This window comes from Corvus moneduloides, chromosome 9 (assembly GCF_009650955.1).
Source record: "Corvus moneduloides isolate bCorMon1 chromosome 9, bCorMon1.pri, whole genome shotgun sequence".
Lineage (NCBI taxonomy): Eukaryota > Metazoa > Chordata > Aves > Passeriformes > Corvidae > Corvus > Corvus moneduloides.
In genome coordinates this window covers 30,116,552-30,131,042 of record NC_045484.1, presented here as the reverse complement: position 1 = coordinate 30,131,042, position 14,491 = coordinate 30,116,552, and the positions used below count along the sequence as shown (strand labels likewise).

At 43.5% G+C, this 14,491-nt stretch overlaps 1 protein-coding gene across 4 annotated transcripts in view; it reads right to left on the bottom strand.

Moving 5' to 3' along the window:
• Positions 1-14,491, bottom strand: part of PATJ (PATJ crumbs cell polarity complex component) — a 140,001-nt gene that overhangs the window by 52,659 nt on the left and 72,851 nt on the right. For all 4 annotated transcript variants that reach the window (XM_032117749.1, XM_032117751.1, XM_032117750.1 and 1 more), the window contains one exon: positions 2,547-2,743. In XM_032117749.1, coding sequence (XP_031973640.1) covers positions 2,547-2,743 — 197 coding nt within the window. The remainder of the gene's footprint in view (positions 1-2,546; positions 2,744-14,491) is intronic.

Below are 14,491 nucleotides of genomic sequence, written 5' to 3'. Positions count from 1 at the left end.
GGTGACAGAATAAAACACAGAAAGGGTTGGGTGGGAGAGGACCTTAAAGCTCATCTCATTCCAACCCCTGCCATGGGCAGGGAAAACTCCACACCCAAAGGAGCAGTTTCTTTCCACCTCCTGCCCCATCTTCAGCAAGAGAAGGGGGAGAAGGCAGAACATCCCAACATCAGTAATTCAGCGTAACAGGGCTCTGAACAGCCTGGTTTATTAATAGAACTCAGCTGACTCTCTCATGGGGAGATGATAATAACAAGAATGATAATAATGATAATAGCAGGGTGGATTATTCAGTGTGAATAAGAGCTCCTGACAGGACAGGCCCATGCAGGGCTGAGGAGCAGCAGGACTCGAGGCACAGGTACAGCTCCAGGTGAACCTGCTGAGGGCCATGCTGGGCACAATCAGCCACAGGACTGAGCCCCGGCTAACAAGACGTGAAGCAGTGCAGACACCTGCACTAAACCAGCAAGAGAGCGAGGCAGGAGCACCACAGATGGTTCCTTTGCTCGGAAAAAGAATGGAAAAGCAGAACTCGTGTCCTGTAAAAAAAAATATTCTTCTGCACAGGGACCAAATTCTGACCCAAGTAGTTTCCCCACATGTATAAAAGTAGGATGAAAGGACCTTCTTCCCTCAAAAAGCTGTTTTCTCCAGCCACATAGCCATCCAAAATACATCACTGAAGAGATATTAAAAAATAATGATCACATGCAGGTATTTTATGTGACCTGCATTTCCCTCAATGTCAGGTTGTGAAAACAAGTCAGGATCATGCCCCAAAAGACTACTGTTGTTTGCACAAGCCAAAAGTGAGCTGGTATTTCATTGGTTCAGTAAAAAAAGATTTTATGAATAAGGAGCTGAGGCAATCTGGCAGCATCCCACATCCTTCAACTGACTCCAATCAAACTCCAGTTCAAAAGACAAATGAACAGGTAATATCTATCTGTGTAAATGGCCAGGCCATTAACCTTAACTCCACCAAAAGCCCCAGGGAATAATCTGCACACCCTGCAGTGGCATCCTCTGTTTCAATGGAGCAGGACTGTCCAGCAGGAATCACTGGGGCATCCCAGGACAGCGCAGAAATGCCAGAGGCTTCCCAAGATGTGAATCCCTTCTCTTGCTGAGATGTTCCAATACTGAAAATCGAGGTGTAACTAAAGATGCAGATGCAAATGTACCCAAAACGTGCAGTTAGGTGAGAACCAGGCACGAGTTCTGTCATCTCCTCACTGCACATGGCTAATGCACCACCCCCTTCCTCTGTAATGCAGGATGTTTGAATTTATCCTTTGCTATAAGGAACTGTCCTCCTGCTCACTGGTGGCACATCTTGAAGTGGATTGCAAAGATAAACAAGGTATTTACTAAAGCCTCCTTGATGTTTTACTTGAAGCTTGGAAGTTTTGGGATGGAGAACCTCACTTTCCTTCTACCGAAGGAAAAAAAATATTTTTATTTCCAACTTAACAGGGAGAGGAATGAGGGCAACACCACCACCTTGGGAAATGCTCCTTCATACCTTTTCTCACCCTTAAAATGAAACCAGCTTCAGATGATGGTGTTTTTATAGCAAAAAAAAGTCTTTCTTGAACTATGTGTATTGAAACTCCCTAATTACAGAATTGTTAGACAATGACAAATGCTTGAGCAGTTCTAACTGTTCCCAGGGTATCCCCAGGCAGGCAAACTGCTCTTTCTCGAGTCAAGAAATGTGAAAAAATAGGTGGTTTTCTGACTGCACAGGGAGTTGCTGAAAGATCAAAGCATCACCACCCACGGAGAGCAGCAGGTCAGCAAATCCCTGCTCTTCAGTGAGAGTCTCTCTCCAAGGGGAAGATCCCCAGGGATGGATGATTTTTTTAAACCACTGAAGCAATCACGACGTGGGGAATCGCTGCAGGTACCACAGCAAAATGTCATTTTGCAACAGCCCAGAAAACCAGATGAAGGAGAAGCTGCATTTTCAGGCTGAAGGTGAAGCAAGGAGACTGGAGAAAAAGTGAAGACAAAATACTCCACTTGCTAATGAGCTCTCTTGCCTTGTGCGTGAACTCGTGCCAGACACAACTAAAGAAAATAAGTATTTTAAGTTGCAACAGATCAAAACAGATTATAGCATGAAATTTATTTCCAGGATAGGGAATATCCCTGTCATCTGTAAAAACACATATGGTAACGTTGAGGGGGTTTTGGCTTTTTTTAACGCAAGGTGTGAATTTCCCTGTAAAACCACACTTGCACTCCAAGGATTGATTTACTGTCCCCTTCCTGCCTTTCAACAGTCCCTCCCTACGCAGAGCTTGTGAACATGCTGAGAGCACAGACTTCGCTGACAAGACATTGCTTTTCACAGGCCAATGATTTTTGTTTCACTGCAAACACATTTACCTGCCAAAGGCCAAGTTCTCAGTTGGCATAAATCAGCACAGCTCCTCGCTCAGCCACCTAATTCCACTTGCAGGCTTTATTTAAGGTTCAATAATGACTCCACAGATGCCTCTCTCTCCCCGCACACGGGAGCTAAAGGGAACAATTACCTCCAGGAGTTCATCCCCGATGTGCATCCGTCCGTCCCGTCCCGCGGGGCCGTCGGGATTGATCCCAACCACGAAGATGCTCATCCGGGAGCGGTCCTTGTTGCCAGCCAGGCTGAGCCCCAGCCCATTCTTGTCTTTCTCGAGCTCAATAATGTGCAACTCTCCCGGGAGATCTGCATATCTCTGCCTGATTTTTTCTGGGAAGGTCAAACATAAAGGGAGTTAGAACATAAAGTGAGTTACACGCAGATGTTCAGCAACACACACAAATATGCCAGAAATTTATGGCTTCTCAGCAAATAGTGTTTTTAACAGAGGTCTTTTCAGCACAGGCTCTAAAATACCATTTGCTCTGTGTATATCAGTCACACAGCAAAATGCAGCATCAGCTGCAAATACTATTCACATTAAACCCACACTATTTTAATTATTTGTACAACAGCCTGGTTCCAAACCAAAACTTTTCTGAAAGGAGGGTAAACAAGGAAATTCCAGAGGCACCTTTACCTTACAAAACCTATCAAATTCAGGAAACTCTCGTAAAGTTCGAGCTGGTTAATTAACCACTGCGGGGAAACCGAAACACTTAATGGCTCAAACATTACTGCAAGCTCACATCTCAAGGTAAAACCTTCTGCTTCTTCCTGGTGACTCAGGAATCCTCTCAGCACGCTCTGCTTAACTCGACGGGCTGATTACGCAGAGCAGATGTCAGTGACAATGGAGATGAGTGATTGCATTTCTAAATGCAGCCTCACCAGACATTAAGGTAGTTATTTGTCTTTCATCTGCATTTCAAGCATTCCTGTGACAGAGCTCGATATATTTACAAAGTTATTCGGAGCACACGGTGTGGCTGTGGATGCTGACAGGTTAATCTGAATGTCCTTTCACCGCTGGCATGTAAACATCTATCACCATTGCTGGGGAGGGCAGTTCTTTCCCGTCTGCTTTCCCTTTACGGATTTTAAAGGCAGTTTAAACCACCACCTGCACCCTTCAGCTGGGCCACACATTTGAAAGAGCAAGTCAAAGTATATCCCTGTGGCTGGGTGTCACCTTTAGCACAGAGCCCAAGGTGAAAGAAACTGCTGCATTATGCATTAAAAGGAGAAATAAGGGATATTATATGTACAACCATATCCCTGAGTCAGCAGCAGGAGCTAGATCAATATTAGCTACTACCACTCTCCTGGGGAAGCATATTTTAGCAGTATGATTTAACTGCTGTAGTGAATGTTCCCATGACAACGAGAAAGAGGGAAAAGAGCTGGGGAAGGTGAGAGGGAGGCAACTAAAAGTGAATAAAAACTGCTGAGAAGAAAGAAGATGGGGCAGAGATGTTCCTTCCACAGCTCCTGTGCTGCCAGGGTGATTTAGCTGAACGTGGGACATTCCCAGTGGCTCTTCTCACCAAGGGTCCTTCCTGAGTAATTGCTCCAGCTGCAGCAGCCCCTTGTGCCTTGGCAGAGCCCACTGGGACATGGAGAGCAGCTTCCCATCTCCAGCCCCAGGTGCACCCAAGAGAATTACCCACACTGAGAGCAACACAGGCACCAACCAGCTCTCCCCTCACTGTATTTATGGGCTGCCATTTTCCTGCCATGCTCAAAATCCCCAGTGCCTGAGCCAAAAATCCCAGGGGGCGTACAGTAAGGGTGGGATGTTATCCCTGGAAAGCTGCTGAAGCCCTACAGAGGTCTGCAGAGAATATCACAAAAAAAAAAAAAAAAAAAAAATTTAGAAAACTCGCTTGTTACTATCAATTATATGGCCCAAAAAATTCATGTAACTTCATTAAATGGAAATCCATGTAGCTGCATGGTTCTTTAATGTATTTCTTAACTAATGGAGTCAACATGTAATTAGAGGTGTGGTTTGCTACATGGATTTGGAAACTGTTTTTCTCTTCTTAATAACAAACCAGCAAGACAGGAAGGGTCTCAAAAATGGTGTTTCTGAAAGCAAAGGAGATACAGGCACACAGAGCCACACCTGGTTTATTCACAGTACCGAGGTTTAACTTCTTTGCCCATGAAGCCAAGACAAGACCTGAAGAGCTCTAAGACATTTGCTGCCCACCACAATTAGACAAATAACTCATTACAGCACAGCAAGGAGCAGCAGTACACCCCAGAAACGGGGCACCAGCAGAAAAGGATTTTTCTTGCTGATTGCATTTTTGTGGCTAAAACAAAGAATTGGCGCCGGAGGGCTGCTGTCGATCACTCTCTGCCACAGTTCCCTCCACTGTTTGTTGTACACGGGTAACACATCTCACTTCTGTTAGCCAGGAGCAAGGAACATGTCTGAAGCGTAATTTTAACAACTCACAGCCGGGTGCACAGACAGGAGCTGAAGGAGCAAGGAACACACATGCTTAAATGCAGTGCAGATGAAGCTGCACATCTTCAGAGACTGCCTCAAAACTCATTTCTGGCTTGTCAGTAAAAACCACTTGAAATTCCCCAGCATGAGCAGCCCTGTGACACTGCAAACACATTGCTCCAGCCTCTGCCTGCAGACAAAGTGCCTCCTCCGAGACGGACAGTAAGTCTGTAATTCCACCGTGTTTCCTCCCCAAAATGAGTTTGCTCACATGGGAGAAATGTTGGCAGTTCAGAAGTACATGTATATTCCTTTCTGAGCTGGGCTGAAACTGAAAGTGAGCTTTAATCCTCCAAAAATCAGTCGTTTGGGCAATTGCCCCACTAAAGTTCCTGGTCTGCCTGCGTTGGGCCAGGGCTGGAAACCTGCTGAGTTGAATCCCAGCTCCGTGCTCCAGCTGTGCCAAAATCCCCCACTGTGGGAACAAATCTTTGGGTAAAGAAAAAATTTATCTGGGCAAAAAGCACAGACCAACTCCAGGGTTGGTCACTTTATTTGTTAAGGGGTTGGGTTGTTTTCTTTGGGGTTTTTTTTAAGCGCCTTCCCTGTTGTGCCATTTGCTGGAAAAAATCCTTACAACAGAAGGAAGCCTCCGTGTGGACTAAGCCCTTGTTCCTAAATGATCACATTCATTTCCAAGCAACTGCTCCGTGGTTTGAAATGGCTGAGGTGACTAAGAGGTAAAACAGAGGGAGAGCAAGGAGGGAGGCACGAGGATGCTCCAGCCAGCTCCATTTCCATCCTGGCAGGAGGCACTGCTATCCTGGAGAAGGGACAAGCAGAGACACCCCTGCTTTTAAAATCAACCCTCCCTTAGCACAGGCTGCCTTCTCCCTGGCCAACAGAAGGTTCTGGCTCTCCCCAGTCCCACCTCCTGCAGTTCAGCCCTTGGAAGGGCTGTCCTGGCCAGGCAATAAATGACAACAAATTCCCAGCGGTGTTGCCTTACTCATCCAATCTGCATACAAATATCCTCTGGGCATCCAGCTGACTTCCTACAGCTCTGTCATGGTAGTCTCAGTTTGCCTCTTAATAAGAATCTCACAAGATTGTTTTAAACAAGTATTTACTGTTTAAACAAACGTGCATCTAAGGCATCTCCTTTTTAATGCCTTTTTCAGCTGCTTTTTCTCCCCTCCAGCTGGTATCAGTTTTCAGCTCTCTGCCTAGGGTTGGGGAGCCAGTTAGCATCTGCTTTTGCAAAGAATTCCATTATCTGCCTTCATTACCAGATACTTTACACGAGGCAATTGTAATTCTGTTGTTGCTGCATTACACATGGGACGCGGCATCTCCTGTTTTGGCACTACACGGGGCTGTTTCCACATTCGGTGACAATATGCCTATCACAACTTCTGCAAACACATCTCACCAGCTAATACTGCGGCCAGCTTCTCTTAAAAATACCATACAGATGTAACATGAACCAAAAGCATGAGTAAACGCTTTAGTGATCACTCTTGGAAGAATATTTCCCAGTTATATTAGCAGACAATTACATTTCAAAGAGAAACCCTGGAAATGGAAGACAACTGCTCTCAAACAATATACTATTATGCTGCTGCATGTGTTTCTCTGCCTCAGCCACTATTCCTATTATATTAAACAGAGAGATAAAAGAAATAAATGGGGACAATATGGTCAGGATATTGGAGTTTGCATGATCTAGTATTGCAACAAATACACAATTTATCTGCAGCAGCAAAACCAGACACCAGTTCTCAGGAAGGCAAGAGGCTCTTTAAATGACAGATATATAAAGGACTTGCAAAGGGCTGAGGAGCCTTTTTCCCAAGCCTGCTGAAATCTCCAGTTAAATGAGCTGAAAGGGAAGAGGTGTTGCTTTGGAAAATGGTGCCTCTGCGTGATGCAAATGAGAGTCCATCTAGAACAGGTAAAAAGAGGAAAGACAAAGCTCCGGATGACTCAGCGAGGTGATTTGGTTTAGTACCAAATGCTCAATATTAAAAATGTCAAGGCAAAACATAAAGAAAAGAAAAGGGGAAAAAAACCACAAAGAGAGACAACAGCTGATATTTGTATACAGAAGGTGATGCTGAGGATTTTACATCCCTCTCGTGTCGCCTCAAGATCTCTATTAGCAGCATATGCTGGCTTTTGGAGATCTCATTTATCAGCCTGTGCTCGTTCTAATGTGTTTATCTCCCATTTTTATCCCACAGCACAAAACCTGGTTACAGTCCTGGCCCTTCCCAGCACAGCTCAGGCAGCAGTGCTGCAGCACCACGGCCACTGCTGTCACTGGGTAATGACAGACATCAGAATGCAGGCAGCATCCACTGCACAGAGCCACCCTTGCATATCAAGCAACCAATTCCCTTCTTGATTTCACTACAAACATTAAAAAAAATTAATGTAGGAAGTCCCTTGAAAGCTAACCCTAGAGCTGTGAGGGCAGCACATCTAGTTTACTGATTACAACTTACAAGAACCTAAATAAGCATATTGAAGGGACCATAATTGAACAAATGGGGCTTAGAATTCTCCCACTACTAATAATATAATAAGCTTATTGTTTTAATCTTCCCACTAGCCCTCTATTCAGCTCCAAGGAGGCAGACAGTTCTTTAAAGGTTATCTCAAAAGCGATGCACTCCTCTGTTTTCGTGAGCTTCAAACTGAAAAACAGAGAGAATTTCTGTAATGCTTCCTTAAATTCCATTAAATCAGTGCAACTCTTCTCTCAGTGATCAGCAAGCATGAGAAAAATAGGGCAGTTATATTGAAAAATCTAAATGGAAGAGCCAGAGACCCTGTTCTGAGCAGTCCCCCTCCCACAGGTGATGACAGAGGACACATCTTCTAAGTGCTATTACCTCCAAACCCGGGGGCAGAGAGAGTTCCCCACCCGATCCAGAGACTCAGCATCCCCTACAATCTCCCTTTGACATCCCTCTGGCAACAGTTTGCTTCATGTGCACCGTTTGGAAACCATTTACCAAACCTGAAGTGACGATTTGCAGAGAAAAACAAAACTCAGCATTCCTATTTTCCCTTTGGCAGACTTCGGCTGATTCTCCCATTTAAGAAAAAGAGCTCCATGGCCCCTTCTTCCCCAAAATACCGTCAGCCAAAACACTCTAACATTACTTTTAATTCCATGAGAGAGAGAGCATGCACCAGGTGCCACAAACAGCTCAGGTGTGGGCTACACACCCTCACAAACACAACTCACCTGACCTCAAGTGAAAAGCTGGCATTAAACTCTCCTGAAACAGTATTCTTACCCTAACCTGAAGATTCCTTCTTTTCCTCTTGTTTTGTGTGAAGGATTTTGGCTTTCATCTGGGATCTCCAAGTTTCTTCTCATTGCTCCCTCCAGCTCAGGCTCCAATTCCATTTTCCTCCTCTCATTCTCAGCTCACAAGAGAAAACTTTCCTTCTCTCCCAAGGCTCTCCTTAAATCCCACTTGTCCCTCGCATCACTTTTTACAGCGGAAGGTGGAAATTTCTGCTGGTGCTTGTTAACTCATCCAGGAAGAAGGGGATAATGAGAGTCTCCACAATCCGCTTCAAGTACCATTTCAGTTTGAGCAGGTGGCATTTAGAAACTGTTACCATTAATTACCTCTTCCTATAATCAAGGAACCATCACACCCCCAAAGACAACAGCAGAGAGAAAAGTGGCTGAAAACCAGGTTTTGTGGTCCATAACCAATGCTTGCACCATCTCACACCAACATTTTGCACAAATGGAGCTTTTGCCAACGATTTTTTTCCTTATTCAGGCCCAAGGCTTCATTCTAAGGCTGCACTTCCATTACACAACATTTAAATCCTCTGAGGAAGAGATGTTGTATGTTTTTTTTAATTAAATGAGAAGGCCACGATGAGTCTGTTCATGCCCATGTTTATCCGGGATCTTGTAAAAGGAGATTTAGTGAAAGTGTGGTTAAGTACATCATCCTGATGTTAACAACTGGCGATTATAAGGGAATCTGCCTTCCCCTGCACACAATCCTTCCACTCATTTGCCTTTCAAATGATGCATTAACCCCCGTGAAAGCACTTGGGTTTCCTCAGAAGTGACCTCCTCTGGGTGCTGTGATGTGGCAATCAGTGACTCACTGGAGCTGAGCTGCGAGTGCCCCTGCTCCAGCCGATCCTCCCGCAGTCCTGCAGGCTTTGGAGGAAAGCACTGGCAAACGGGGTGTTTCCTCCAGATAGGAGACACGTTGCTGGAGCATCACACTGCCACTGCTTGATTAAACACAATCAAATAGCAACAAAGACTTTTTTTGCCTTTTGATAAAATCCTCTATGAGGATACAAATGGTAATGTGTAAAAATATATCACATCGTGGTTATGCCTAGGCCACAGAATGCCAGACTGAAGGCATTTTGGAGTAGTTAAATCCTTAAAATGTGAGGTAGGCTCCAATGACAGCTGCCATAGACCCCGTTTTTAAGAGAAAAATCCCATAAAAACACTCTGCTGTAAATATCCCTCCAAAAATATGCATTTTGTGGCACTATGCAGCTGAAGTCACCCAAGGCCAACACCCTGCACTCTTGCAGCCTGGGAGCATCCTGGAGATAAGGCTCAGTTATCTCTGCTGCACCTCCCCGAGGAAAACAGCCGTGCTCCTGCCTCACACAGCTCTCCAGGAAGCCTGGGTGTGTGAACAGGGCAGGAACATTAGGGAACACTGCAAAGTCCCAAGGAAATTCCAGCTGTCCCCTGGCACAGCATCAGGGATCTGTAAGGATGCACCAGCACCAGATTCCCAGATGCCGCGACAGACGATGCTTTAACGACCCCTTTTACAACTCAGTTTGAAAAACACCTCCCAGCTGGGACAGAAATTTCTTTCCCAACCTACTCTCACAGAATCACAGGACTCCAGGAGGTGGGAGGGACCCACAAGGGTCATCCAAGTCCAGCTCCTGGTAGGAGCAGGTTTTCTGGCTTGCTCCTGCTCACTTGGCTCTGGTAGGATCTGTGATCCGTTCCCTACGTTTGGATTTGAAAGCTGCTCGTTCATTTGATGTGTTTGAATCTTGGGAATTCTAATCCATTGCTTCCCCACTTGGTCTCAATGCAAACAAATGAATATTGTGAACATTTATATTCTTCCTCCCCTGACAGTAATAGTGTCAGCTGATCCTGACAGTGCTTCATCTTTAATAATGATGTTCCCACAGCGACTGGCACAGCCATTATCTTGGAATCTTTCTGCACGGAGTCTAATTAAAGAGAACCTTGTCAGAAACTGAGAGTTTGTTACCTAATGAAGACTTTTAGGGGCCCAGTGATAAGTAACTGCAAGAGGCAGCACAGACAACACCTCTCAGAAGTCGAGGTGATGAGACATTTCTCACTCAGTGATTCATTTAATTCAATAAATTTAAGAACCTGCAGTAAGAGCCTGAACCTCCTCCATCTAGAGTGGGACTAGAGAAAATAGAAAGGCTTTTTGGATTTAATAATAAAGACTTTTTGAGCAGCAAACACAGCCTGTATTGATGAGTCCAAAGACCTACAAAACATTTTTCAAGGAAGATCTCCAGGGGAACTGCCACCCCTTGTGAAATGTAGGAAAAACACTCAAACAATGTAAAACTTCACATAAAATCAGAACAGTTGCACTCACAAGCCATAAAAATAAAAAAAGACCAGGGAGCTGGTTGTGGAAGAGCAGGTGAAGGGAGGAAATGACACTGGGCACTGGGATAAGAGGTGATGGAGAGTCCCAACCCACTCCTTGCCACGGCAGCACAGCCCTGTGACACAACAGAGCCACGTCACAGTGACTTGACAATGACTAAATTAAACTTTAGGATTAAAAACCCCCACCATGGAAGTCTTAAGTATGCTGGCACAGCAGTTTTTAAATAGGCTGTGATGGTGATTAAACAGATTAAAGCTGGATGAGTCACTGGGACTGTAAAGCCCAGGGAAATGCCCAAAGAGCTGGGCTGGGAATTACAACGAGAGCCTTAACAGCAAGAAGCCCCACAGAAGATTGATCATGATCAGCTACTTCAGCTGTGAATTAATTCAATGGCAATCTTAATGATAAATTTTAATGTTCTTTACTATTTTTAGGTTTTAGTTGTTTTGCTAAAGATTGATTGTAACTGTCAAGCTAGTTACTACAAAAATAGATTTATCTGCACCAAAATATTGTATTAACGTTGCACGTTCCTTTTTTAGGCCAACTATGGGGATCTAAGTATTGTAAGTATATATATAAAGGTATATAAACATTTAAGGAAATATAAAATCTATGATACATCTGTCAAAATGCTTGAGATTAATCATGTCAGATATTGTGAACAACTTTCCTTCTATATTTTATATTTTTCCTAACAACATACACTGTTTGCATTTGGACAGAAATGAGAATGTAATTGAAATACAAACAACAGCTTTGTCATAAAAATGCTGCACACAAACATGCCAATTATGATTAATACAAGAAAAAATGTCTGTACTGCCATGTTTTCCTTTAAAACTGGGATATTTAACAGAAGCATTGTTATTCTCCTGGCAGATAATGGCAGCTTTGTGGTGATCAAACCTGGTTTTAACTGGTCTAATTTCCACTTTGCCAAGGGTTCCCTCTTGTCTGTCTCTGGGTTTCACACACAGCTCGTTGTGCAGTGACCTCAGAGGAGGCTCTGCCACCACACCATGGCCACAAACACTTCCACAATTCTCCAGGTGACAACTCTCAGCTTCACACTCCCAGCTTTTATTCGCGGGCTAGCAAAGAAAAATATCCTCTCTCAGCGCCTAACAAGTTGCTCAGGTTTGATAAGCTGTTTTCATTCCCACTGAAGGAGTTGTGGAGAGAAAAGGTCTTTGTTTCAGGCTGCTGAGGAAAAAGGCAAAAGCTGGATTTTTACTACGGTCAGTGCTGGGTCCAGATTCCTCTCAATCCTCTGGGTGCCCACATACTTTAAATGAAAAAAGCTATTCAGGAAAATTAAGCTAATGGCTTAGAGTATGCTCAGATCTTTATGCAGATTGCCTTTTAAAACTTCCAATGCATGTTAAGAGCAGAAAATGTTTGATTTAAACGAACTGCAAAGCCAATTTAAATTAAAAAGCAGCTAAATATTTAAAAAGCTGCATATCTAGCTTTTAGAGGACATGAGGTACAGTGAGTTCACTTATGGAAAAGTCCTGCCCAACCCCACAGTGCTGTTTAGATGGTTTATCTCCTCATTTTCTTTAAATTTAGGCAGCTATCAGTATTTTGTTAGGTTCATACCTGCTTTGTCTTCCATCAAACTGATTACAGCTCTTCAAACATTTACAGACTACCTGATGACTTCTGAGCTTTGAGCTATCAAACTGTACTTGAGTCATCAGGCTTTGTTTAGGTACAAACCTGAGCTTCCCAATGTCACCGCCTGCCTTTGATTGCTGAGGTAAAATGAAAAATGAGTGAAAAATGACTGCGACACCTGGCACTGCTGCAGATTTCTGTGCCTTGGAACGAAACAAATACACACCTGCAATTCCACTCTGAAGCCCCTTCTGTTCATAAACACACAATAATCATTCTTTTACTTTGTATTTCCGTTATCTTCAGCTATGATGTCCTAATTTACGGTGTCTAATGTGTTAATCACAGCCCAGCACTCTGATTTGAGATCATGTTTTAGCCCAGGAGAAGTCCCAGGAGAAGCGGAGATGAAGGAGAAGGTCCTTCCTCCCTCCTCTGTCAAAGTCAGCTCTCATGCCAGACTCCTGCAAATCCATTCCTCCTCCCTGGAGGAGGAGGTTTTCAGCAGAACATTAGAGAGGATGACAAAGTGAACACCTCTCATGTAAATACACTAAAATACAAACTTCCAGGCTGAAAACACACTGCTGAGCTATGGCTGTTATTCCAAAAGAGAAAGGCACCAACAAAATAAAGAATTCACTAAAAGGTCTCTTCTTAAAATGAGACAGCAAGAGTTTTAAGAAGAATGTTCAATTGTCCTATGTGATATAAATTGAAAATAAGTGGGCACCCAGTGCTAATGAGAACACAGATCTTTCCCTAGCACTGCAAGTGTCAGTCAAGAAGCAGCTCCTGCATTTACAGCTGCCAAATTCCTCTTCCATCAGGTGAGGCAGGGGAACCTGGACAGAGGAACGGATAACAATTCCTCTCCACACAAATCCCCCACTGAATAATCCTGTGAAATCATAAAGCAGTTGCACACTCTCCCCAAATAAACCATACATCTTATTTAACCAGCTGTCTTGAGAGCCTGTTGGAGAAGTTAATCAGGTTTGTGCTGCACTTATGACATCATAACACTTGACAGATTTGATTAAATAAAACAATATTTTGTATTAGAAATTCTATTCCGATTATTTTTTAGCTCTCCAAAGGATGCAGCCTGGCAGATCTGTTTTCTCTTCCACAAAAGAGTAAAATAAAAGTGCCAGGGTCAGGCACCTTTCCTTCAAATAAGAGGTGCTAAGCAAGGCATTCATTTTTCTGCAGGAAAAAAACTGTATCACAAAGAAGTGAACAGAGTGTCTGAAGAGATGATTTTTTTTTTTTTTAGTACCAAAATATGTTATTAGACAACAGATAGCTTCTCTTCTAATGTATTTAATGAAATAAAGATATTAATGCATTAAGCTTTGGGCATTTCTGAAATGAACACAATTATAATCAGGAAATTGATGATATATGTGAGCAGAGACTTGCAATACGTCAAGCACTCTCTCTTTTTCCTTCTGGCAAAAGAAATCCATCTCCAAGGATTAATCCAGGAGGAAGAGCTAAATGGATAAACTTTACTATATTAAATAGACTCACTTTTTCCACTCTGACTGGAGAAGGAAATCAACTAAGAGAAAGTTAAAAAATAAACGCCTGAGGGGAAAAATAAGAGTGGGGTATGGTAATTTTTACTGTAATTCTTTTGGCTTGATATTCAATTGATTCTTTTTTCCCCTCTCATGGAATTTAGCCTTCAAATCAGATGATTCAGATGCATCCACGACGTACCCTCCAGTAATAAACACTGTCTTTTGGGTAAGCTAGAACTCCATGGATCCTGCTTTCTATTTTATTTTATTTTAAAATTTACATGGCTATCTGACCTCTGGGAACTGTGGCGTGGAGCTCCACAAGTCTCAAGATGCTTTGTGTCTCTTACGACAGATGGCCAAGCAAGACATCCAACAGATGGCAACCAACCAAAGAGATGCCAGGTCTTCCCAACTGCAGTCCAGGGGTCATGCTCCAGTGTTTATTAATTATATTTTAGTCTCTTAATAGAAATTAAGCTTAGTTCTAATAGGGTAGCTAATTTTATTCTGTTTTCCTACAGGAACTCAGCACATGCAACCATCCCCCGTGCAATCCAAGCTCCTGGCCCCAAATCTCTGGACTGGCAGCAAATCTCATGGTGGACCAGGGGTCTCCAAGGTGCTATAAAAAGTTCATGAAAATAGGCAGGAGAGAAACCTGATAAATACCCTGACTGGGGGAAAGGCTTGGGTGTGAGCTCACACTTTATTAAAGTCAGCGAATTCTCTCGAGGGAAGGCCTCAGGAAGGCTCCAGCCACAGGAAA